Below are 27,257 nucleotides of genomic sequence, written 5' to 3'. Positions count from 1 at the left end.
GCATCTCCATCTCTCTTGGCTACACTCTCAATTTTCATCTCCATCTCTCTTTTGGTTCCTCTCAATCGCCATCTCCATCTCTGCTACACTCTCAATTTTCATCTCCATCTCTCTTTTGGTTCCTCTCAATCATCATCTCCATCTCTGCTCTCTTATTGTCGCTCCTTCCAAATCCGTCCATCGGATTTCTTCGACCTCTCGAACTCGGCTGGCGTCAAGGCATTGGAGCTTCGCATTGGCTAGGGTGAAACCCCCCTTGATGGAGATCGGGTAATTTCATTTCAAATCCAATTTAGGGTGATTTGTTCTAGTGGCTAGATTGACTAATAGAAGGAGCAGAGCAAGAAGGGATGAGTTTTTTTTTTTTTTTATAAATATTTTGTTGACCCTTTTTCTGGGTTTAGAGGCTTTCCAATTGATGAGGAATTAAATTCAGATGATGAAAAACAATCAGAAAAAGAAAGTAGAAATCATAAGAATTCATCCAAAACGCCTCTTGTTAAAAATTGATGCGTTGTTTTCTTACTACTTTACTTTAGGTTGGATCGGTTCTCGTTCGAAAATTCTCTTTTGTTTTCCATGGTTTTGTCCATATATTTTTTGCATTCAATTTTTATATCATGCAATTTTTTTCCTGTACAATTTTTCAGGGTGGAGTCATCTTTCAGTATCCATTAAACGAAAGGTATTTTGTTTACTATATTGATATATTTTTGTTTATGATGTTGGGTTGATGAAATTTAACTTCCATTCTACTTCAATATCCATAATCAAACAAACCTATCAAAATGGCCATTACTCTACAGCTCATGGCAAAATGGCCATTACTCTACAGCTCATGGCCACTGTGAGGTATTTTTCTTCTCTCTTAAAGAAATTGATCTTTCTCTTCAACTTAGAGTTTCCATTTTTCAAATGTATTTTTGATTGTGACTCAACTTATTGATATTTTGATGTATTTATGTATTTTTGTTTTCCTTAGTGAACATGGGTTGCTATATTTTTAGAATTCAAGGACACACTAGTACAACATAAACAAATCCTATTCAAGTAAAAGTTGTAAATATAAGTTGTGCTTACAAAAGGTGTTAATTGAGCATCTTTTTTATTTTTCATTATTTTTGTTTTCTTGTTTCTCATTACTTAGAAGTCAATTTGTTTATTTGTCTTATCCCTTTTCTCTTGTCCGAATTTTCCTTTGTCTTCATTGTACACATGAATCGAAATCTCAATCGAGGATATTTCTTTGTCAGTTTTCGATGGAAAGTTTTGCAATTGGGATGTGAGTGTAACGTTAGTTCAATTTTGACTTGGTTCTTGATGTCATATTGCCTCATGATGTCTTGGATTGTTGGGTTAGAGTTTGTTTGATAGATAACAAGATTCTTAGGATTAAATGTGATATTAGTGGATGTAAAGAAACAAGACTCGTCTGTTTAAGAGAAGTGTATATAATATGTAATTGGTCATTTGGATTACATCTTGTGAACTCTCTCGTATCATTTCTTAGTTGTAGTAGAAAAATGATTTGATGATTTCTATGGGAGCTCAAAAGCGTTGTAAAAGGGTGCTTGTAGTTTTGAACTTAATTGATATATGAATGTTCTTGGCCTTCAAGGTGGATGGACTTATGGAATAGGTTGAAGGAAAAACCTGAATGTTACATCCTCTCAGGCCTTTGTGAAGAATAAATAGGTACTAAGGCACATGATCTTATTGATTTAAACTCATTATGGATGTTGTTTGAGTAGTTGATGGGTAGGACCTTTGTTACTGAGGATAAAGTGGAATAAGAGGTATTTTATTTGGTGCAGAGGATTTTTGTTGAGACTACATGACATTCATGTTTGTTCGTTTCTTGGTTTTTTAGCAAAGAACAGTAACCTTACTGCTAGGAGAAGGTGATATCAATGACTACATAAAAGTTTATGATTCATTGCCTGTCAATATCCTAAATTCATAAGATTTGGTCTGCTCTATACCTTGCCGCAAAAAGATTTACATTGTGAGTATAGGAATTAAAAAAGACATGGTTTTGTTAAGTAGTATATGAGTAAAATTCTCAATCCTTCAACTGCAAAATAATAATAAAGACATGAAATGTGAGCTCGATATCTTCTGCAATTTTAATGATCTTTAGGTATTTACATTGTTTTCAATTATTGTTCCTTCTTTTACACAGTTATTCACTATTATATATATATATTTTTGGTGCTATAGGTAAGTTCGAAACCTGGAATAAACTAGGTTGAAATGCACAAGTAGGTTGTTATATCTTTATTGTTGAAATGCCAAATTCAAAGTAAGCCAGGATTTTCAACTTTAATTGAACGGTTGAAATGTAGTGTTTTTGTTATTTGGCATTCTGATTAACCAAGTAAATTAGCCTACATTGTGATTGTGTTATGTGTTATTTAAGATTTTAGGCCTAAGGTTCAAATAGTTGTCATAAAAACTCTCTAACCCTATTGATGTTTATGTAATTTGTATTATCTCATATTTTCTCTGTTAATAGCTTAATAAAACTACTATCTTCCTCAGCCCGTGGATATAGCTATGTTGATCTTTATTGTTTGCACTTTCTCGCTTTCTTTATTTGTTGATTTCGTAACAATTTCTGTTTTGGGTTTGGAAAAATAACACACTAACTATTATGCAGGAGAGAATCTGTATATGGAAAAAGTGCAGGGCCACTTCCTCCTCCTCCTGAAGTCATCAATTATGACAATGCAGTTGCAAACCAAATTTTGGAGAATGCAAAAGCTGAAAAACATAGTTCCTCATCTGAATCGGTAACTTCGCTTTTATTTTATTTATGGAGTTTTCTAAGAATGAGAGAACCAAACATGTGTGGCTTTACAATTACTCTAGGAAAATTTTGTTGAAATCTGGGGTTTAAGATTGATTAAGGCAACAAGTTGTGAGAGCCTTGTCTACTGAAACAAAAGAAATTTCTCTTTTGTTTCATGACTTCATTAATATAAATTATTAATTAAATGTCTCTTGTTCAAGGTCTGCCCCATATGCCTCACAAACCCAAAGGACATGGCTTTTGCATGTGGTCATACAGTAAGTTCTCTACCTTTGAACTTCTAACAGTGCTAATGTTTGCTAATATTTTCTAATGGAATAAAAAATGTTTGAATGGTTTCATATTCGTATTACTTGGCCAAGACACTCATGAATGTTTGAATGGTTTCATATTCGTATTATTTGGTCATACAGTAGGTTTTGCTGTTAAAGTATCTTTCTAATGTTTATTTTTCCAATATTCAACTGACCTTAATTATCCACTGATTTGAATTTTTAAGTTTGTTGATTTGATGGTGATTTTTTAGGCTGCTTCAACTATTTCACAAGCATTGCATGCTATTTTATTTTAGTCAGTATACTGAATCCATTTCTTTATGTCAACTTTTCTCTGTTATATGTTTAGAATATGTTGAAAAGAATAAATAATACCCTAATTAATTTATCTTTTTGAACTTAACCTTTTAGTTGATATTTTAATGAACATTTATAATTTCACCAAGTGTTGGAGATTTTATTGGTACTTAATTTTATATTTTTATTTTTACAGACTCTGGCCTTATGTGTTTGAAGCTATTTTCTGATCGATCCATTGTAGTGATGAAGCTACGAAGCAAGTGATTGATGTTTGGTTAGTGACAAGATTTATTGTAATTTTGTTATTCATGACAATATAACCTTGTTGTATTTAGTTTCTTTGTAAAAATATATTACCCACGTTCAGTTTCTATTTTGCTTGTATTTGTCCCTTCGGAAAATTTCGATAGATTTTCTACACTTAGTTTCTTTGTAAAAATGTTATCTATGAAATCTAATGTAAAGCCTATTTCATTATGTATATGTAAAGTCTTGGAATTGAATATATATGGTGAATGGTTTTATTTATATATGTTTGAGATTTGAAACTATATTTGATGAATATCAAATATCTATGAAACTGTTGCTGGACAATTACAGGACAATCATCTTTCCATTACAGCATAATTCAATTACAATTTCTTTTTTTAAAAAAATTAAAAAATGCTTGACGGTTTTAAAATGTCATGAACAATTGCAAGCTTAACGGTTTTAAACTATCATGAACAATTGCATTTTTGACGGTTGACAAATGTCAAGAACAATTACATTCTGGACAGTTTTAAAATGTCATGAATATTAAAATTCTTGACGGGTTTAAAATGTCATAAATCAGTTCATCCTTGACGGTTTTAAAATGTCATAAACAATACCAGTCTTGATGGTTCTAAAACGTCATGAACATAAGTATACTTGATGTTTATAAAATGTCAACGTTCACTATTCTTGACGTTTAATCAACCGTCAAGAACTTTGCCTTTCTTGACGCTGGCTTCAACGACGGTTTTAAAACTGTCAAGAGAGCCTTCTCTTGACAGTTTAAAAACGTCAAGAGAGCATGTTTTTGTAGTAGTGTAATTTTGGTAATTTTAATAAATTAAATTTAAATTTAAATGAAAATTAAGGTTAATTAAGATTTTCCCCCAAATCAAAAACCTTCATTCACACGAAGAAGCCACCTCCAAATGCGAAGAAGCCCATCTCCGGACGACGCTCGATCCTGTCACCGTCACAGTCCCTCGTACTTGTCTCTTCACTTCAGCGTCGCCGCAACCTCATCTACCGGACGACAAAACCTCCTCTGTCGCAACATGTTCAATCTGTTTAAACATAGGCTTGGGACCGTTTTAAATGGTGAATCTCTTGGCTTGTTTGGCTTCTGGTCCTTTGATGGGTCTAGATCGGCTGCAATAGAACCAAAACTGGACGGTGGAGCGTCATCAACTTCCTCGTCGTCGTCGTTGTCTTCTTCTTCCCTTTCCTCTTCGAGTGATGCTTTTTTCTCTAAGTTGGTTGATGAAGTAGAATCTTCATCAAGCAAACCCATCTCCACTTTCTTCTCTTCCTATGTCCTTTTCAGTTCCTATTCCATTTCATCAATGGCCTCTTCTAGAAAAATTCCACCTTCTATCAATTCAAGTTGCTTTTCAATTAGTTCTTTCTTCATTTCACTATCTTTCTTTTTCTCTTCAACTCATTTTTCAAAGCTATCGAGTCTTAATTTCAATCCATTTTTCAGCCCATTTCAACCAAGCTCGATTCTAGTTCCTTTCGTTCAAGAGTTAGGCAAACACCCCATCACCCAAATTCCACATCGATAAATCCGCCCCGATCTCCTCCACCACTCCTCAATCGCCTATGTCGCTTCCCAAATCCCCGTGATTGCATCTCCAACTTTCGCTCTATGATACAATGGACTCTGAATTGTCTCGTATTCACTTTGCTTGCAAAAATTGGGGATTTTTAAGTTTATAATATTTATTCTCTCTTTGTTTCTATGTGTTTAATTAATAACAGGAATCTGAAAATACTCGGTGAAATTAATTACAGTTGGTGAAGCATGGAATGAGGAATAAAGAGAATGAAGATGGAAATGCATAAATTGTTCCAACTTTTGTTACAATAATTTCTTACATTACAAAACTTCTTAAATGATTCTCAAACTCATAAAAGTCCCAGAAATTGAACTCTGAACTCATAAATGCATGTTTTTTTAGATATCATTTTCATTCTTTTTCTAACGTCATATTACATAACATATTGACACAGGCACTGTACCTAAAGTAAAGTCCAAAAAAATCTCACCTTTTTTTTCGAGGCAGCTAATAGTTGTTGTTATATATATATTTGCACAATAATAATAATTAAAACTATGAATAACGTAGAAGAAAAACCTTGACCTTCATATTTTGCAAATAAGAAAAGTCCAAGGTTTATATAGGTATTGGACCCCATATATTTTGTTTTTCAATATCAAATCTATGCTATTCAAGACAAGTAAAAAAAAAAAAAAACTCAATTGTAAGAAATGTAATAAAAGGTTGGAAACCATTAGGTGCATAATTCTAGATTCAAATAAGTCTAAGCATGTGTTAGCTACTGTAGTATATAATGTGTTCAAATAATTTATGGCTAATTAGTGGTAGTTTTTGTAGAATTGAGGTGAGGTACTAAGTCAATTAAGATGAGAGAGAGAACTATCAAAGAATAGAGGGGAGGGGGAGGGGGAGGGGGAGGGGGAGGGGGAGGGGGGGCCAGGAATGAAAGAAAAAGAGAGAAAGTCACATGAATATTTTCAACATTCTTTGTGGAAATTAAACTCGTTAGCATTATCTAGATTGTGTTGGTGATCTTGAAACCATAGGAAAGGTGAGTCATGCCTTCTACATGTTAAACTTTTCACACCTTGCACGGTTCTGACAAATCTTATATTCATCAAGTTCTTGAATCTAACTTGTTTCTATGCACCCTAATCTCACCCGTTTCTTTGCAATTTTATAAGGAATCAGAGAAGGAAGTTAAAACACTTAATTTTTTATATTTAATTAAGTACTTTTTTTTTGTATACTCTTGTTCTGAATCACTCCAAAACTCAGCATCTAAATTATTGATGGAACCAAGAAACCATGGTCGCAACTCCACAATTTTAGTCCTTTCTCTTTTAGTTGCTTATTATAGTTTTATTGTGGAGACCAAAATTTGATGTATTGAATAAATATAAAACGATTCTCATTTCTTATTCATGGTACTTCACCGTCTAGGAATGGAATAAAAAAAAGAGAATTTGAGTTTCTATTTCAAGGATATAATTCTTTTCTTGTTTTTCCACTTTTAATATGTTTAGTTAATTTCAATTGACATACAAAGATAGAAAGTGGATTTCATTTGTTAGTGTGAGATTTAGATTCAACTCTTCCTTTACCTCTCCCTCTGGACTCTCCCTCTGGACTGCTACGTGTCTCAAGTTCACCTTTCTATTTTGTAATTATACTAAGTAATGACAAGCAAAGGAGATAAGGGTTAATTTAGTAAATTATGGTTGGTTCTTTTTCAACTTTAATTAATTTTAGAAGAATCCACACACTATATCAGAAGAGGCTCAATTATTTGATTGAGAAACAAATTTTACCAAACTCAAGTTAAATGGTTTGAACAGGTTATAAATTGGATTTATTGAGTCATTGAGTTTTCTACGCTTGTTAATGTGATAATCTAAGTTGGTTGTATATGTAGCTAGTTGAGCTTATTTCAATAGTTATCAATTAAGAGTATGGTTGTTGTTGAAAAATTAATCCTTTAACTGAATGAAACTATATTTTCTTCCTATGACTACCTTATGACATTTTGAATAATTGATTGAATTGAGGATAAGCAAAAAGTTCTCTTACTTCAAGGACGTTGTCGTTATTTGTTTAAGTAAGTAGTTTCTACCTCCCTACCAAAATACATATTCAACTATTGTGGTTTAAAGCACTACGAGAAATTGAGAGTTTCTCGACACAGAAAAAATCATCGAAAAACATAACGTCAGTAGAAGTCGGTGTTTCCTGACACATCTTGGTGCACGTCTGGGGAAGGTATTTCTCTCGACGCAGACACATTAGCGTCAGAATTGGCTGTAATGGGTTTAAGGTTCCTCTGACACAGTGCGAGGTACGTCGAGAAATGTTCCACTATTTCCGACGTGAAAAGTGTAGCTTCAGAAGAGGGTGGACAATTAATTGTACCGTTTGGCCTTCCTCCAACGTGGTGCCAGGTGCGTTGGGAAATGTACACCTATTCCCGACATCTACAGTGTTGCGTCAGAGGTAGGGCAGATAATTAATTGTACGTTGCGCCTTCCTCCGACGTGGTGTCAGCAACGTCGAAAATAGGTTTAAAAATTTTCGACGTGTCACTAATTGCGTTGGGTATAGGTTTAGGGATACACGACATGTCACTAATTGTGTCGGGAATAGGGCGCTATTCTAGACATTTTCGTTGTGCGTCGGGAGTTCTTTATCTTTTTAACTCCATTCTTTACAGAATGGAAACAGAAAAGAGAAAGAAAACCAAGAGAGTGAGAGGGAGACCGAGAGAGATATCAAGAAGAAGAGGGCATTCATTGTCGTTGTCGTCCCCGTTACCGTTGTCGTCGTCATTGTCATCCTTATTGTCGTTGTCGTCGGTAAGTGGTTTAGTTTAGTTATTATTTTGTTTTAGTTAATTAGTTTTAGTGTTTAGATTTCAAATTAGTTTAGGTTTTAGATTTTAGGTTTCAAATTAGTTATAGTATTTTGATTTTGAATTAGTGGTAGGTTTTAGTATTGAAATTAAATTTGAAGTGTTGTTAGGATTTTGAATTAGTTGTAGGTTTTAGTCATTTGAATTTGAAGTGTTGAAGTTGAGATTGAAGTGTTGAATGTTGAGATTGAAGTGTTGAATGTTGAGATTGAAGTGTTGAATGTTGAGATTGAAGTGTTGAAGTTTACATAATTGAAGTGTTGAGATTGAGATTGAAGATGAGTTTGAATTTCAATTTGAATTTAGGAATTAATGGAAGGGATAACTATCATGGTGCGTCGGGAGTTCCGCGATATCTCCCTTAAGAGTACCATCAAAACAGAGTCCATATATATTGTTTTAGAAGCAAATCCAACTTACCTTCCTCCATTTTCTCATAATCCCTCTTCGTGTACCTAGGATAATGAAGAGGCATTTGAACACCCACTTTCAAAATTCAAAAAATTAAGAATCCACTTTAACCCCATTTACAAAAAAAGAAAAAAAAAGTTGAAGAAGAGGACAAAGAGAGCTATGTAAAACATTTTTTTCTTCTTCTGACTTGGGTTTGAAGAAGAGGGATAGTTGAAATGCATGTATAAAGGCATTGGATTGTTGGGATGTTCATGAAACGAAATTACACAATATTCACAGAGAGAGAGACAAAGAGAGAAGGAATAGAAGCTTACCGGCAGAGGAGGTGACGACGGGCACGAATGGCAGAGGAGGTGACAAGGCCGAAAGATGGTTGAATTCATGGAAGACGATCGGATTGGAGATTGAGACTTCGCAGGAGAATTGGGAAAAATAATAAGGGTTTATGATTTGGGGAAATATTTTCTAAATTTCTAATCTTTATTTATTATTTTTTAATAAAAAATAAAATATTACTTTATGTTTTTTCTATGACATTAAATAACTGTCGTGGAATGTATTATCCGAAAAATTTCGTCTTTTCTCGTCAAAAACGTGAAATTTTACACTTTGTGACAGTTTTTTTTTTCTTCTCCCATTTTGTGATATAGACAGCTGTACTGGATGATCCTCATTAAACCCTTTCTTTTATCCATGCTTCCTATGAAAACTGATTTTAGCCTGCCACCATCAAAGTTATCAGAAATTATGATAGCCTTATTTCTTGTGCTTTTAAAATTTAAATTTTTATGTCTTCTTTCATGCTTACGTTTGTTACCGACAGAAGTTTTCTCTTTGACTGTCATCGTTTCCAGTGGGTAGGCAAGGGTTCCCCTCACATTGTATTTTTTTTGCCTCTAGATTATATTCATCGAAGTTTCTTGACGCCTTGCTGGTAAAGGTGCCATGAATGCTAACATTTCTTTCTCTGAACCATCTTCCTTATGTGAAAGAGATGGTTTCAACCGTATGTGATGTTCCCTTTTCATCTATAACACTTATCTGGGCTAGAATAAATTCTGTGTAATTTTCCTTCACTTTTAATCTGTTGTCAATAATTAGATCAGTTTTCCTCCAAGTGGCCTTCGATATCTCCACTAGACCATTGCAAGCGTCACCAATTTGTTTGAAGGGGTTCATGTTCCATGCATGAAGAGGTAACCCTCTAAAAGTTGTCCATCCACCATAACTGTACAAGTGTAGGGTAGGCACGTTTGCCCTCAGACCAGATTTCGAACTTAACATATAAAACTTATCAACTGTAGTCCAACCCTTATTACTGCAAAGTAATTTCACCTATTCTTTATCGTGTTCAAGAAAATAAGGGCCTTCTCTGCATAGAATGACTGAATGAGAAAGTTTGATTCAATTTGTCGTTGCAGTTTCTCTGTAATTTTCTCCCAGTCGTTATGAAAGAGGCACCTTGTCATTACAACGGTGTTTTCCCAAGAAATGTTTGTTTTAAGTTCCTCTTTTTTTTTTTATCTTTTGCTATCATCAGATGAATAATCTTTAGAGTAAACACTTTCTCATGAACTAACATAACTAGAATTATCAGAAGAAATCACCTCTGCATATGTTCGTCTTGTGTTTCATATGTGCAGATGAGTCTGAAGCTGATGAGTAGTATGCCTCTGTTCTTGATTGGCTAATATTGGCAGCTCCAGCTTCAGTTGGCGATTTGAAGGATAGTATATTAATGGAATCACTAATTTTATTCAAATTAAAATTGGGTTTGAAAAACTACAGTTCATCATCATTATTTAAAAAGCAAAAACAATTTTAAAATTAACCTATTTGTTAACGTATAACCAAAATATAGGTAAGTGATTGCAACTCTCTTACAATTATATGAAGGCTTTTTGGCTGGTTCTAACAAACAAGAGGCCATATAAGCCTGGGTAAATAAATATGTTGAAATTAGTAAGTTTGTGTTTTTGGGTGTAGAATTGTAATAACATAGTTTGTGAAATGTATATTAAAAAAGTTAGATATGGTTATATATGATGAATATAAAAGTGTCGATAAATGGAAAGATTGAATTTATTAGTAAATGTGAAAATTGTAGATATAAAAAACATGAAGTTACTCTACTCAATAAATATATCACACTTGTTATTAGTAAAATTGAATCGTGGTCCCTAATCAATAAAGTGTAACGTGCCATAGAAATTCAATACGTAGTAAATCATATTGGATTTTGTTAAAAGAAATATATTTATATTGAAACTTAAAAAACGATTAGTAATAAAACAGAAAGAATCGTCATTGATTATTGCATGAAAGACACATGAGAGAGGACACATGAAAGAAACGCATGAGAGAAAAGCAAAAGAAAGAGGATGATAGGATGAATAACGTGAGGGGACGAACACAAGGGAAAAAAACAAGAAACAAAAATCAGGAATTAAGCAGGAGATTAGGAGAGATTTATTTCCATATTAATCCAAGGGTAGTTTAGGAATTAAAAATAACTACACAAGGATATTAAGTAAATATAATGGCTTTATTTGCAACATGTTTTTAAATTTTGCTACTGCTCATAAATTAATTACCCTAAAAATGCTCTACATTAATTAATTTCACTTTCTTGTAAAATTGGTAAGGTATTAATTTTCACTTTTTCAGAATAGGATACTAAATAATGATTCCTCAAAAAAAAAAAAAAAAAAATTAAATCATTGGTTTATTTTTTTTATTTAATTTTTTTTGGCAAATAACAAAAACTACCACTAGATTATAGTGGTTGTCTAATGTAGTTTTTCTTCTCTGGTTCTTCTTTAGGCATCATAACTTATTGCTTATTAGTTAAGGAAGTGGGGATAATGATGTATACCTGGTGGAGATGTTCTAGCATACTTACTCACACTTATCTATCTCTTTTCAAATTAAACAAACTTTCAATGGTAAAAATCCAACCCTCAAATTTATTCAATTAGTAAAATTAGATCCTTCAAAATTACAAAATTTGATTTCAAAGTGATAAACATTTGAACCTTCCAACTCACACAATTACTATAATTTGTACCAATTATATAAGTTTAATTGTCAAATTTTAACACTTTGACGAATGAAAAAAAAAGAAGGTTTGAAGGTTGTATTCTGAAATCTTTTTAAGAAAAGCTACCATCACCACTTATATAAAAATCGTCATTTTATTTTGATAGCAGTGGCACTATCAATAATAATAACGACAAAGTTTCCTTTAATTAAAAAAAATATATATACAAATAAATAAATAAAAAAGTCTACTGGGCCACAGATATTTTATTTAGAACTAAATTAATTAATTGAATTCATACGGTACAATCTTTAATTTTCACTCTATATAAGGGGGAGAAGGGAAGAGATGGATCATACCAAATTTAATAACCTTCCATTTTTCTCCTTCTTTGAAACCCCAAAAAATATCCCCATTTTTTTTGCTTGAAATTCTTCTCAATCCAATATTGTTATTAATGGCTGAAACAAAATTCCCAGTTAAACGACTTTATACAAGTAATGAGCAATGCCCTGTCCAACTCAAACCTCCTCAAAACTCAGTTCTTTTCTCCAACTCTTCTTCCTTCCAATTACTCTCCAATAATTCTCATGTACTAAAGATTTTACCTTTTTCACTTTTTTAAAAGAAAATTATTATTTTTTCTTTTTTATGGTTGAGCTTGGCATTAAATTAGTCATAAATAAAAACTTGGCTTTGTTGGGTTTTTGCAGGAGGCTGATTTAATGAGCTTCAGTTTGGATGATCCTTTGGAAACTTTGAATTTGATCGATGCTGTCCAACGTCTAGGCCTCGACTACCGTTTTCAAACTGAGATTGATGCCATTTTAGAACGCCATTATGCAATTTTTGTGGGCCAGGAAGGTGATGGTATGAATGACGATGACCTTCATGAAGTTGCTCTTCGCTTTCGACTTCTCCGACAACGAGGATATTTTGTGTCTTCAGGTAAATTAAAAGTGTGTTTGGAATATATTTTCAAAAGTTTTTTAAAAAATAATAATAATAAGAGTTTGAAAACTGGTTTAAATAAAAATGAGTTATTTGAAATTTTTTAATAACTTATTCAAAAATGAGTTCTTATCGGTGTAGTTAGAGATATTCTTGTGGACAATAAGTGAGGGCAGTCTAAGCTGCATGTAATTTCATACTTCAAACCAGAAAAATGGAAGAAATATTTTGAAAAAAACATTTCTTTTTTCACAACAAAACTACTTTCTAATATAATTAAATAAATCAAAATATTTATAAAATATAACAAAATATCTATTATATGTGTTTACGTGTACAATTCATTTTCGTCTACTTGTGAACTATTAAATATAGGTTGCAATATTTTGCTAAATTTGTAAATTTGTACAATTTTAAAAGAGGAAAAAATCTCACAACAAAATATTCCACGATTAATTAATCACATGCGTGTGATAAAACAATTTTATACCTATCTTAAACGATCTTATACCCCTGTACCAAGTTTAAATGATTTTGAACTAGTCTAAACAATCTTGGTACACGATATTGTATCTTTGCACCTAATCTAAACGATCTTGTACTCTTGTACGCAGCTTAAACAATGTTGTACCCTTCTACCTAGTCTAAACAATCTTGTATCTAGTCTAAAGAATCACGTACCAAATTTAAATGATTTTGCTACACGATCTTGAAAATAATCATTTCCTTAACTCAGTAACTATGAGTGATTATAATGGGTAACAAATTTAGGGATCATAATGAAGAGTATCGACATTTTTTAAAATATTGTAAATATAGCAAAATCTATGAGCGATATACTTTATTGTTTATGTTTTATTAGTGATAGATCTGATAGACACTTATTGTTGATAGACTCTAAAAAACTGTTATATATGTTATATTTACAAGTTTTTTTTTAAAAAAGATTGTTATATATGTCAACATTTTGAATTTAATTGTTATATTTACAATCGTCTCAATAACTAATGTTGTTTGGATCCATAGATGTGTTCAATGTTTTCATGGACGAGGAGGGACACTTCAAGCAGAACCTTGAGCATGATATAAAAGGACTAATGAGTTTGTATGAAGCTTCACAATTATGTTTACCAGGAGAAAATAGAATGAAGGAAGCTCAAAATTTTAGCTCCAAAATCTTAAGGGAATACATTATCACAAACGAGAATATTGATAAGAAAGAGGCTAATCATGTAGAAAGAACTTTGGAAAATCCATATCACACAAGCTTCTCAAAATTCATGGTAAAAGATTATTTTAGGGAAGGAGATGAATTATTACATGCGACAAATAATAAATGGGTCCATGCTTTTCAAAAAGTGGCTAAAGTGGATTTCAACATTGCCCAAAATATGCACCAACAAGAACTAGTACAATTCACACTGTAAGTCATTTCCGTAAACATTTAAAACACATGCCATGAAACAACATGTACATTTCCAAGAGTAAATTTGTTTTTATCGTTTCTTTTTGTTATTAGATGGTGGAAAGAGACAGGTCTGGGAAAAACATTGCCATTTGCGAGGGACCAACCACTTAAATGGTACATTTGTTCGTTGGTTTGCTTAATAGACCCATGTTTTTCAGATGAAAGAATCCAACTTTCAAAACCTGTCTCCTTCATCTATCTTATTGATGATATGTTTGATGTTTATGGCTCGCTCGACCAACTTACGTTGTTCACCGAAGCGGTTAGAAGGTACCCACCAACTAACACTCAAAGTCATGTATAATACATGTTAAATCACTAATTGATTTTAATTTTTTTTTAACGCAGATGGGATATTACAATGACCGAAGCACTGCCAGAGTGTATGAGAATTTGTTTCAAATCACTTTACGATATGACTAATGAAATTAGTAGTAAAATCTATAAGAAGCACGGTTGGAATCCTATCAACTCCTTACAAAAATCGGTAACTTTTTTATATATATTTTTAGTAGCAACAAGTTTACCAATAAAAATGACCGAACTACTGAAAATGTTTATAAACATAGCAATAATAGACCACCACGATAAACTACTATTTAGATCAAGATAGAAAATAAAATTTTTATATATTTATTAATATTTTGATTCATTTTTTTATATTTGAAAACATATCCTTAACTACCATGATATTTTATTGATATTTTCTAAATAGAGTGGAAAATAACTATTCATGAGTGGCTATATGTCATGGTCTTAAATGATAATGAGTGATATAATAGGCATCTATTAATGTGAGATATTTTATTATAATTGTAAACAAGTCATTGTATATTTTCCAATATTTCAAAAGAACTATTATTCTAAACGTAGACCGATGAATGTATGCTTTATTTAATTTTAGTGGGCAAAGCTTTGCGATGCATTCCTAGTGGAAGGAAGATGGTTTGATTGTGGTGAATCACCAAGTGCAGATGAGTATTTAAAAAATGGAGTTGTGAGCAGTGGAGTTCATGTTGTGTTGGTTCATGCCTTCTTTTTGTTAGGACAATCAATTACCAATCAAACTGTTCATCTTTTAGACAATGACCCTCTTATTATTTCTTCTCCTGCAACCATTCTGCGTCTTCATGATGACTTAGGATCTGCGAAGGTTTAATTTTTATTTGACATTTTAACATTTTCTTTAAATATACATTTTATCCATTTTATTAACATTTGCATATATGTTTTTATCTATAAACACACAGGATGAGAATCAAGAGGGATATGATGGATCATATGTGAATTACTACATGATACACAATCAAGATGTTTCGATCGACACAACTCGAAAGCATATGGCTAATTTGATTTCAAATTCTTGGAAGAATCTCAACAAAGAATGTTTGTCGTTCAATAATCCATTTCCTGCTGCCTTCATTCAAGCTTCTCTCAGTATTGCAAGATTTGTGCCCATTTTATATGGTTATGATCAAAACCAAAAACTTCCAACTCTTGAGAAGATTGTTAAATCGATGTTGTACGAAAAAGTGCACATGTAATTTTATTTCATATGTTCAATAGTATACTAATCTTTGGTCATTTACATCAAAGTTCTTTTCAAATGGTAATTCTCCACCAATTATGTACTGGTTTTGATATTTAATGATGAAGTATAAAGCGTTGAGTTTGAAAACTTTATAAGGATAAAGAGCGTAAATTTTCTCTTGATTACTTTATTATTCTTCTTTTAAATTGCTATCTTCCTTTTTTTTGTTTTAATTAAATCAACTTGAAAGGAAGAGTTATCTAACCTAGAAAAGAAACAAGAAGAGAAAGATCACGAGTAACATAACACAGATGATCACACAAGTCATACAGAGTTATAATAAGACTACCATAATAAGAAGATATAAAACAAACATCGTCAAAGATAGTAGTACGAGGCATTTTACTCTAGTTAGGGATAATATCCCTTAGATTGAAGGTTGTGATAAAGATAACTTCACTTAATATAAAGAGTAATCACAGTGTTGTAAATCTGTTAAAGAAGGCATCCACTGTGGAGGACGAAAAATCTTCAATTAAATTAAATATTCAAGAACAATATATAAAATTCAAGAGGGTAGCAAAGGAAAACAGTTTTCAGGTTGTTGGTAATTTTGTGTTAGAAATGTGAACAATACCCACGTTGGTTAGAGAATGAATTAGTTATAATACAAGTGAGAACAAATATTTGTGTTGGTACAAGACCTTTTGAAATAAATGAAAAGCAAACAATGAGATGTATGCATCAAATTGACAATATCATATTATTTGTGAAGATATGTGAAGTTCTGTTGTTCTTATCATTTTGTTGGTTAGTAACCTACGTTTGACACTTTAGGGAAATGGACTTCTCTAATGAAATTGCATAGCCTCTGATTATGCTGAGATACAATACCTACTTTTGAACAATGAAGTTGCTAGACTAAAACCTTGAGAAAAACATGCTGTGCAAAACGTTTGGGCTTTATAGCCCAAAAGCCGAACGTAAAAATAAATCCTCTTGAGTTGTCAAAGACTCAGAGTCATGAGCTGAGTACTCTTTCACATGCAAACTTTTCTTCTTTATTAGAGTGCACTTGCTTCTCTGTTCATCAACAATTAATTTACATCAAAAAGGAAATGAAAGGTTATACCAATTTTTGCATTCACTTCTAAATCTTTATTTCCTCTATTTCTGTTAGGTGTTCGGAGGTGGCATATATTCAAGAAAAATTGCATCAGTGGACAAAAACATTTAGAAAAAAAACAGTCCAAGACACTTCTTTTTTGCATATTACAAATATAACAAATATGACAAGTAACTAGTAATATCATACGACTATCAGACAGCTATCGGAGAGTTATCAGGAGGTTATCGACTATTAAATTTACTACTTTTGCAATTCGAAAATGTCATATTTTTTTTTGCTATTTTTGCAAGTGCCCATATATTCAATCAATAATCTTCATAGATATCCAAGACAAAAAAGAGGATAAAAAAATCAATAAATTAAAGGTAACTGCAAATTTAGCAATTAGTTCAAAATATGGGCATTTTTAAAAATAGCAAAATAAATCAAAATATTTACAAGTTATAGCAAAATTTTGGGTTCTATCACCGGTAGTCTTCTATCGCTATAACATATCAATAATTATTAATAATATAATTTACTATAGATTGTAAATATTGTGTAAAATCTACTATTTTAAAAAATTTCCTTCAAAATAATTAAATAATTGTGTATATAGCAACATTTCAAAAAATTTGTAAATATAGCAAAATTTATCAAATTCTATCAATGATAGGAGTCTATCACCAACAGACCATGTTGCAAATATTGAGATATCACTGACAGACCATACGAGTCTATCAGCGACACAAGTTTATCAGTGATATTTTTGCTATATTTGCAAAAAAAAATTAAAATGTTGCTATATCATTAATTATTATTTCTAAAATAACAATCAATTACAATTATCCTAAAATAAACAGCCAATAACTCGAAGAAGGAAAGAATCCTTGAGGAATTTTAAAGAGCTAGACTTTTCCAGATAAGGAAAAATATATGAAATTTTCGAGAGACATCTAATATGACATTTCAAGAGAGAAGATGATAGACTGGCATATGGATTTTATCACCCAAATCCGTGCCAAACAAATTATTGAATCACACACCAAACACTAGTTTTAGTGGTAAAATGGGGTTGAACTGAGAAAGCACTCTAGTTTCTCAAACAAACTAATTTTCCATCTCTCAAAAGTTGATGAGGGTTTAGGTTGATTTTTTATTGCAAGAAAATAAACTACAAAAAAAGAGCAAATTATAAAAATTCTTCTTTTTAGTTACCAGTTACAAGATCAAGTTAATAAACTATCAAATTGCATGTTGTTTTCTTCTTTTTAGTTACCAGTTACAATGACTAACTGTTGTTTTTCAATAGGTGATGAGTGAACTACAGGAAGGCGAAAAGGTTGTCTCAAACATCATACGATGACTTGCACATTACCCCACCCTAGTTTATTGACATATGAGGGGAATACGATTAATGAATCTTGTTACCGCACAAAGTCCCATGATGATCATTGAACTGTTCAAAACAGTTAATTATGTTAGTCGCAACGACAGTGCAAGTGTCTAGTGTGAAGGACAAAAATCTCATCGTTGGTGACATATCTTCCTATGGGATGATTCAAGAGATTTGGAAAGTTAGCTACAATACATTTTTAACATTGTTCATTTCAAACGCAATTGGGTTAAAAATAAGACGGATATTCGAATAGACGATCTTAATTTCACGTTGGTTGAACTTAACCACGATCGACTACTCTTTAGATTCTTTCATTATTAACACTGCTTTTAAATAAAATTCGTGAAATAGTTTAACTATGTCAACTGGTTTCAACTTCAAAACAAAAAATGTCAATAGGATAGAGCAAAAAACAAATACATTGTATTTAAAATAACTAACTATTAGTCATTCTAAGCTCCACAAATACAACTGTTCAGAAAATAATACACTATATTCCAAGAAATCAAACAAAAAAATTTAACATGATCAACTACACATATATATTCATAAAAAGACTATATACCTTGTATTTGCACCCAAGCAAAAGCTAAAACCGTTAATGACTTCCATGCTTGAGTCCATGCCAAGGTAAATCAGAATTTATGGTCCGAACTCCATAGCTCCTGATCAATAGTGATTGTACTAATATGAGGTTTCAATTATCCCATTCCACCGATCCTCTCTATCGAAATTGCATCACCTCCAATGGTTGAATATCAAAACTAGATCGATTTTGCAATGTGAAGTAGAGAGAGCTTCCAAATCTCCTCCACAGTCTTTTACAAATAGGTCTTATGCATAGTTTAGGGTTCCTCTAATTTAATAACTCGATCCTTCCCTCTCATTTGAACATCTTAGCCAATTTTACTATTTTTGCCCCAAACCTAAGACGTAGACGTAGGATCTATTATCATAACTTTTTTTTTGGTATTTTTGCAAAATCCCTGTAAAAAAATCTCAATCTAACTAAAAAAATATAATAAACATTTATGGAAAATATGTACTTTTGAAATCTAACTAAAAAATATATGAATGATTTTTTTTTGGAGGAAAAACGGGACCCTTCCAACTAGGAAATACCTAAAATGGGAGCCATTCATTAATGAGGTATTTTGAAATCTAAACTAAATAAATATATTAAAGATAGATATTTTTGGAAGCCAACTAAATCATACGAATATATAAGGGGAGTTTGCAAAAATAGCAAAAAACAATTATGATAATAGAATACATATCACTAGCATTTTCAAAATTACAAAAATAATAAATTTAAAAGCAGATTACCATCTGATTAAAGTCATATTTGTCAAATTTGTAATATACAAAAAAAGAAATATTAGGCGTATTTTTTTTCTAAATTTTACAAAAATATATTTAGAATCGAGTGTTTGGCAAAATCGGTCTTCCTATCAATGTTTTAAATACATTGAATGCATGAAAGATGGTGTAGCAAGACCAGGGGCAAAAATGGGATATTCAAAAAGTCAGAAATATGTACATTCCTACAAATATCAAATATCTCAAACTTTTATTTCATCTACAAAAGCAAGCCAAATTGTTGGGTAATATTAATAGACAAGATATGGTCCTATGGCAGGTTGATATTGGCCGGGAGTCCGAACAGTGTTGTCACACAGTTATGTGTTACTGTCAAATAATTTGTATGAAAAGGAAAATGATTTTGGGTTCTCAAATTGTTGATTGGGGCTTTCCCCACTTTGTTCTCTGCCATATCCTCTCATAACAAAACCCAAATTCCTACCTAAACAACTACTCAAACTCAAACAGATCACACCCAACACAACTTTTGGAATATTGCATCTGTTTTTTAATATCAATTTGAGTTTCTCAATACACAGTTATTTCAATGATAGAGTTATTTTTAATGGGTTTCTGATTAAATTTGTTACATTTAAACAATAATTAAGTTTGGTGAGGTATTTCGTCCAATCCTAAATTGTTCTAACTAATAAGTTGGTCCAATTCCATAAAATGAAAAGCTATCTAACCAGAGAAGCTAACTAAATGGATTTTTCATCAAATGCTCATCACCCAACTTAAGTTTGTTTAAATCTAACTAATATAATCCAAAGAACATAACTATATTGTCCTAAATAACAAGATAATTAACTTTCAAGCGTTAAACTAATTATTCGGTTGATTCAATCCTAATTAAGTTGGTTAGACTGATGCTCATTTAGTTCAATCCTAATGATAAAAACGTCTACCAATCAACTTGCTTGGTCAAATCGCCTAATGACCAACTCACTTGTCATCTGGTCAAAACACCTACCGCAAAACAGAAACAAGTTAGAAGAAGGTTTGAGTCACGGATAATCTTGCTTTTTTTAAAACGTTTTGCAGCTCTGCTCTTTTATGCAAACAGATTTTGTATTGCCCCTGTAGTCGTATTTCGTCAATCAGAAGTGCACCAAAATCTGATCAAAATACCAATACTCAAACAGACACTCTAATGCTCAGTATACTGAAACAAAGGAATTTTGGTCGAAAAAGGGATAATTTGCGAAGAACTTTTGAGAGAAGAAATTGTTGTGTTTGTTGTTGTGAAAATGAGGAGAGAAATTAGGTCTATAAATAGTGAGCGGGGAGAGAGGCTCCAACGGCTACAATATTAATGACAAAGGAAAACCGTTGATTGATAATTATCATTAATTTGAAACATTTTCAGTTTTGAGAATTTTAATTTAAAAAAATGTTTATAAATTAAAAATATAATATATTATTATTCCTCTCCTCGCCCACATGTGGAGATATATCAACAAACATATATTTGTCTATCTTTTCACCTCTTTCAAAACATAGGTATCACCCTTGGAATTCAAACCTGGAAAGTTTGAAAGTATATGAATACTTAAAAGAGAGTTTCACGTAGGTAAGAATGCTATTTTGAAATAAAATATTAATATAAATTTTGCTTACAAAAACTTTTCATTCAACAAGTTGTATTGAAAAAAAGAAAAAAAACTTCTATTCAAGGTTAAAAAGGAGTTCTTATAAATTTTCTAATGATAAAAAGGAGTTAAAGAAATTTAAAAGTAAAAAGAAATACAATTAGCCTTCTTACTCTTCTTCTTATTGTGTGATAGTGAAAACTGAGTGAAGGCTATTTAGCCAAAACAAAAGGTAGGAGGAACCACGTGTTGATAATATGTGTGAAAAGGGACCATTTCATGGGGTCATTACACAAAACCAACCCAATTTTAATATCTTCAAACTCTCAATTTACTTTTTCTATTTCTATTCCTTTTTTGTCCACATAATTTTCAAAATAGCAAAATAAACTAAAATTTTAGATTTTATCTAAAAACTGACTTCTATTACTTTCTATCATTTTTTACTATTTTTCTTTCCTATTCTAAGATTGAAACTAGCTCTCAACCATATTCATGACCGATATTTAGTTAAAATTTACTTTTTCTAATTTATCGATTGTTTAGGGTTTTCTTGAAAAAAAAAACTCAAATATATGGAATTGTTATTCTGTCCAGATCCATATAATTTTTTCAAATTACATGCAATCTCTTCATCTCTCCAAATCTTATACCAACCTCATTAATTATCTAAATAATTTACTAATTATCTTTTCAAATTTCTCCCAATTGTGTAATATTTGGTTGTTTGATTTTTTTCATTTGGGGGAAGATTTAGAAGATTGCATATCATTTTAAAAAAAGTTGTGTAATTAAGTGAAATGTACCAAGAAGGTTCAGAAAAGCCGATAAATTAGATGATCAATCTTATCTAAGATGCACCAAGAAAATCTATTTAAAGAAGTTTAAAAAGGATACTATGAAAACTTAAAAATAATTTATGATAACTTACGTTACAAAAAATTACTTGAGGTAGTCTATTGCAATCCATGTTAGATAGATTTTGTGATATTTTGGTTCATTTTTGTATCAAGCAGTTTATTCATTAATTTATTAGAATTGATTTTGATAATAGACATTAATACTCCACTATTAAAATTGAGTATTTAATAGATAATAATTAAACTTCAAAGTAAATCAAATTAAACTGAAATTCAAGACACATTTCCAAAATTGTAACGATTTCAAACCTAAAAACCAAATATTAATAAAACTTGAAATTAACCTATTGAAACCTAAGATCAAAAGAAAAAAGTTAACCCAAAACGTAAGAATGAAAAGTTTTTCATTTTCTTTCTCGTTTATTCATTAAACACATTTTAAAGTATTGTTTGTCTTCAAATCAAATTTCTTAATCTTCTGCCGAATTTATATTCATAGAAGACCAAAACCGATGAGATACAGTCTTTTGTTTTTATATAAAATTAATTATTGAATTTAATCTCTTTTTTCTAAACTGATAATCAAAAGCATTATCATCATCAAAATTTACCTAAAAAAGCCAAAATGATTTAGCAGTCAAAATGTCATAGAAGGAGAAGTTCGTTTTTTAAATCCCTCGTGTTGAAAAAAAAAAGGTACTTGTCCCCATCACGTTAAAGTAGTATAAATTGGAGAGGTTTACTGGGTTTGCTATTCACCATTATTAATTTTCTATTTCTCTCGGTTTGCTATTCAATTATCTCTCTTCACACCCATGGCTACAGCATCTGCCATGTTGATAGTTAGAGTTATTCCACCAGCTCATTTTTCTTCATCATCATTTTCTTCTTCTTCTTCTTCTTCTTCTTTCCAAGCATATCCAAAAGCTTCCATGGACAATCAAACTCCACCAACCAACTTCAATGCCCCTATTAATATTCCTCACTCTCAAAAATGGACCATTCCTTTAAATTACTCTTTTCTTCCAACTTCTCTTCCTGCAGATCCACAAATTTCCCCTTTAAATGTATGTTCTTCCTTGTTTTTTTCTTTACTAATTTGCTTTGTATCTTAAAACTGTGAGATCGCTCTTCATCTACCTATGGATTAACTAACACTATTAGTGAAATATATAAACCTTCTCGATGATTTTTCATTGTTTTACATTTTTTTTTTCAGTTTTTTCTATTTGTTGATTCTATAGCAGTTAAAAAGTGCAAAGACTAAGGCCCGTTTGGGTTATTATGATATGATTTTTGTAGGAGGAAATGGACAATAAATATGAATATGAAATGAAGATATTGAAGCACTTGTTAAGTGAAACTGCAAAAAATGGTTCTTTGGAGGTCTTGAACATGATTGATGGAATACAACGTTTAGGAATTGATCACTGCTTCAAAGAGGAGATTGAAGCAATTCTAAAAGAACAATACACAATAATGGCAACTCATCATTATTTTGATACTAAATGTTCCCTTCATGAGGTTGCTCTTCGCTTTCGACTCTTAAGACAGCATGGTTATTTTATACCTTCAGGTGATTTTTTATTTGAAGTATAGTTTTCATTTAATAATTAGTTCATATAAATTTCAAAATGATACCTTTTGTCCATGAATTTTGAGTTCAAATTTCTATTTGGTCCTTATATTCTAATCCGTTATAATTTTACTTTCCAACCTTGAGTTTTATTTCAATTGGGTCGTGAGGTCGTTAACATATATACTTTTAAGTCTCATTTTTTTATTAAATACAAACTTTGTCAGTGTTAATGTTTTTATCTAAAGAAACGTTAAAAAAAAATTGAGTAGTTTTGTTATTTAAAATATTTTTCCTAGTTATACTTAATTACATTAGTTTTTACTAATTTTTCAGTACTATTCAGATTAATGGAAAAAAAATATCATAATTATTTTAAATGCTAAAGCAACCAATAATAAAATTTTAAGTGCCTAAAAGTGAAAAATATTGAAACCTACTGCTCAAATGAAAACTAAACTCAAAACTAAAAGGTAAAAAGTTTAACGTTTTGAAATAAGAATCTAAAATGGAATTTTAATTAAATCAAAACTCAGTGTAAAAATATAACATTTCCAAACCTGTGGACCAAAAGAATATTTGACCGAATGATTGTTTTTGTTTGCTAAATTGGAGTCAGTACAAGAGCTTAACATAAGGTCGTTAATGAACTTATAGTATATTAATTATATCTAACTCTTTTAACACTCCCTCTTCATTATACAACAACATGAGCTTGTATATATGTACGTTTTGGAGCAGATGTGTTTGAAAGTTTCACTGCTAAGAATGGTGAATTGAACAAAAAGGTTTTTGAAGATATTGAAGGGTTGACGAGTGTATATGAAGCTTGTCAACTATGCTTGCCTGGAGAAGAAAAACTAGAGATAATTGGGGAATTTTGTGGCCATATCTTGAGGACACAAATTAGAAATCTTGAAAATGGTATGGCCAAACATGTCGGAGATACTTTGACTAATCCCTTCCACAAAAGTTTGGCCAAATTGTTTATTAAAACCCACTTTGGATTTCAAGCCACAAATAAGTGGATTTTTGCCTTCCAAAAATTGGCGAAGTTGGATTTCAATAGAGCTCAGAAGTCGTACCAACATGAAATATCTCAACTTATTCTGTAAGCTCACTTCATACATCCCTATCTTACTCAAATTATATATTGTGTTTGTTTATTTATGGCATGTCTATGCCACTAATCGTGAAATAGCTGAAGTCCCTTTCAAACATGTTTACTCTTTATAATTGAACTTAGTTATAATGTTTGATTTTACGCATTTATATATTAACAAAGCGTACGTTTGGGAGTGGTTTTTTCTCTCCACCAAAATCATTTTGAACCATGAGTTGAATTGTGTGCTTTTATTTGGGATGAATTACAGGAATCACCCATAAAATTTAGACTATTATTTGTTTTATCAGAATATAGATAGCCACATATATAGTAATATATCTTGGTCTATCACAGTCCATCACATAAAGACGGTGATATTTTTTAAATATTTTTGTTCATTTTGCTATATTTAAAAATAACACAATAAAAAAGTAATTATAATGGCTATGTACTTTGGACTTTGTTCTAGCTCATTTAGATATTTTCGCCATGTAACCTTGCCCTTTATTGAATACACTATTTGAGTATTTGATAGTGCTAAAAGAATATTCACACAAGGGAGACCTCTAGATGCACTATCACACACTCACCTACTTTTTAAAAAAAATTATAATTGGTAGAAATTTTAGGAATAATAATTAAATATATATCAATATTTTTAAAAAAAATACAAATATAGCAAAGTGATAGACTTCTATCAATAAAAGTTTAATAGACTCTTATGATTTATTTGATAGATCAATATTTGCAACATGGTCTATCAGTCATAGATATCTTTACAATATTAAATTCCATCTTAAACTTTTTGTTAGCGCAAGCATATTTGTTTTTGCAAATGTAATCATGTGCATACATTTTTTGTTTCCTCGGGGAGATTAGGTGGTGGAAGAAGACAGGATTATCTGAAGAATTAAAGTTTAGTAGACATCAACCTCTTAAATGGTATATTTGTTCATTAGTATGCTTAGGAGATCCAAAATTTTCAGAAGAAAGAGTTGAGCTTACAAAATCAATATCTTTTATATACCTTCTTGATGATATCTACGATTTATATGGTTCCATTGAAGAACTTAGACTCTTCACACAAGCAATTCAAAGGTACATCAAAGTTTTTTCTTTTTTCTTTCTTTTTTGAGGTAATATTAATTTCTCGTGAACTGATAAATATTGTATTAATAATAATGCAGATGGAACTTGGAAGCTATCAACAGCTTACCCCACCCAATGAAATTTTGCTATATCAAACTTTATGAAACCACAAATGAACTCAGCCACAAGTTCTCTCTAAAGCATGGTTGGAACCCTATCCATTGCTTACAAAAATCGGTAAGAATTTTTGTGTTATTTAAACTATAAAAACTAAAACTTGTTTGATAATTATTTACATTTTTTAAATTAAATTAATGATTGATTTTTTTTTTTTAAAAAAAGAAAAAGTGTTTCCAAGAATTAAATCAATTTTTTAATACTAAACAAAAATAGCTAATTTTTTTAATAACTTGGTCTTATTTTTTCAATTTGGTTAGAAAAATGAAAATTATAGTAAAAAAGTGGTGGGAAAAGAAACATAAATTTTCAAACCTAAAAACAAAAAAACAAAATCATTACCCAAAGGGAGACTTCAAAGGTTAAAATGTTCTTTTATGAATTTTTACTTTTAGTTAAGATATTCTTTTGGTATATGCAGTGGTAAGTTTTATTCAATTTTGATCTATGCTTTTATTCTCCAATTTTAACCATTGTCTTTCAATAAATCTTAGAATGGACTAGCCTTTGTGAGGCATTTTTATACTAAAAATATTATTTTGACCTTTTTTTTTCCAGTGGACTAGCCTTTGTGAGGCATTTTTAGTGGAAGCAGAATGGTTTGCTTCTGGCCATTTTCCAAGTGCTAAAGAATATTTAGAGAATGGAGAAGTTAGTTCAGGAGTACATGTTGTTTTAGAACACACCTTTTTTCTATTAGGCCAGGGAATAAACAACAAAACTCTCCAACTTTTGGATACCAACCCAGCCATTGTATCTTCCACCGCATCAATTCTACGACTTAGCGACGATTTGGGAAGTGCAAAGGTAAAAACGATATATAGATTTAAAATGACTTTCTAAATGCCTAAAAAACATATTTTCTTAAAAGTTTCGTCCTTGCAGGATGAGAATCAAGAAGGATACGATGGGTCGTATATTGATTACTACATGAAGGAAAATCCGGAGATCTCTGTCGATAGCGCACAACAGCGTGTTAACCACATGATTTCAGATGCATGGAAGAGATTGAACCAAGAAAGCCTTTCTCCAAATAATCCATTTCCAGAAACATTCATACAAGCTTCTCAAAATATGGCCAGATTTGTTCCTGTTTTATATGGTTATGATGAAAATCAAAACCTTCCAACTCTCGAGAAGCTGATGAAATTTGTGCTCTATGAAAGTGTACAAATTTAAATTAGCTATCTCTCTCTTTTGGGTGGGATCAATTGTCAGCATGTTTACCACTTAGATAATTGATTAGAGTAAATAAAATGCTTTTGATTCTCAAGTGTGGTTGTTGGAAACCTTTCACTGATATTTTGGCCTACTAATTTAGTTAAACATAAAAGTCCCTACATGAAAATCAGTTTTCTCGACTTCGACACCACAGAAAACCACTGGGTAAAATAGGCTCCCCAAATCGAAAAGATAAACGTCGGAAAAAAAGGTTTTCTCAGTGCTATTTTTTTTTTTTTTTTTTGACATTTTCTC

General features: G+C 31.2%; 3 protein-coding genes across 10 annotated transcripts; all 3 read left to right on the top strand.

Moving 5' to 3' along the window:
* Nucleotides 1-23: 23 nt before the first annotated feature.
* LOC116402708 (E3 ubiquitin-protein ligase RGLG3-like) lies at nt 24-3,915 on the top strand. Of its 7 annotated transcripts, none has more exons than XR_004215247.1 (5): nt 24-270; nt 651-685; nt 836-852; nt 2,660-3,069; nt 3,581-3,915. XR_004215247.1 is itself a non-coding variant. In XM_031882588.1 (4 exons), the coding sequence occupies exons 1-4, from the start codon at nt 621-623 to the stop codon at nt 3,599-3,601; spliced, it is 276 nt and encodes a 91-aa protein (XP_031738448.1). In that variant the 5' UTR covers nt 572-620; the 3' UTR covers nt 3,602-3,915. The 7 variants fall into 7 exon arrangements, 1 of the variants encoding a protein (XP_031738448.1); XR_004215246.1 differs by having other exon boundaries at nt 807-852; XR_004215248.1 differs by lacking the exon at nt 836-852.
* An 8,013-nt stretch (nt 3,916-11,928) lies between these two features.
* On the top strand, nt 11,929-15,669 carry LOC101204552 ((3S,6E)-nerolidol synthase 1). 2 transcript variants are annotated; one of them, XM_031882688.1, is made up of 7 exons: nt 11,929-12,060; nt 12,277-12,511; nt 13,541-13,937; nt 14,034-14,252; nt 14,331-14,469; nt 14,887-15,135; nt 15,233-15,669. In XM_031882688.1, the coding sequence occupies exons 2-7, from the start codon at nt 12,289-12,291 to the stop codon at nt 15,524-15,526; spliced, it is 1,521 nt and encodes a 506-aa protein (XP_031738548.1). In that variant the 5' UTR covers nt 11,929-12,060; nt 12,277-12,288; the 3' UTR covers nt 15,527-15,669. The 2 variants fall into 2 exon arrangements, with proteins under 2 accessions (XP_031738548.1, XP_004153857.1); XM_004153809.3 differs by having other exon boundaries at nt 11,936-12,155.
* Nucleotides 15,670-22,607: 6,938 nt separating this feature from the next.
* LOC101204794 ((3S,6E)-nerolidol synthase 1) lies at nt 22,608-27,081 on the top strand. Its single transcript, XM_011650129.2, has 7 exons — nt 22,608-22,901; nt 23,137-23,410; nt 24,152-24,521; nt 25,395-25,613; nt 25,703-25,841; nt 26,340-26,588; nt 26,667-27,081. The coding sequence occupies exons 1-7, from the start codon at nt 22,650-22,652 to the stop codon at nt 26,958-26,960; spliced, it is 1,797 nt and encodes a 598-aa protein (XP_011648431.2). The 5' UTR covers nt 22,608-22,649; the 3' UTR covers nt 26,961-27,081.
* Nucleotides 27,082-27,257: the final 176 nt, after the last annotated feature.

The sequence above is a fragment of the Cucumis sativus genome, chromosome 1, assembly GCF_000004075.3.
Source record: "Cucumis sativus cultivar 9930 chromosome 1, Cucumber_9930_V3, whole genome shotgun sequence".
Classification (NCBI taxonomy): domain Eukaryota; kingdom Viridiplantae; phylum Streptophyta; class Magnoliopsida; order Cucurbitales; family Cucurbitaceae; genus Cucumis; species Cucumis sativus.
Note: the sequence above shows the minus strand (reverse complement) of the source record. Positions and strands in the feature narration are given on the sequence as shown.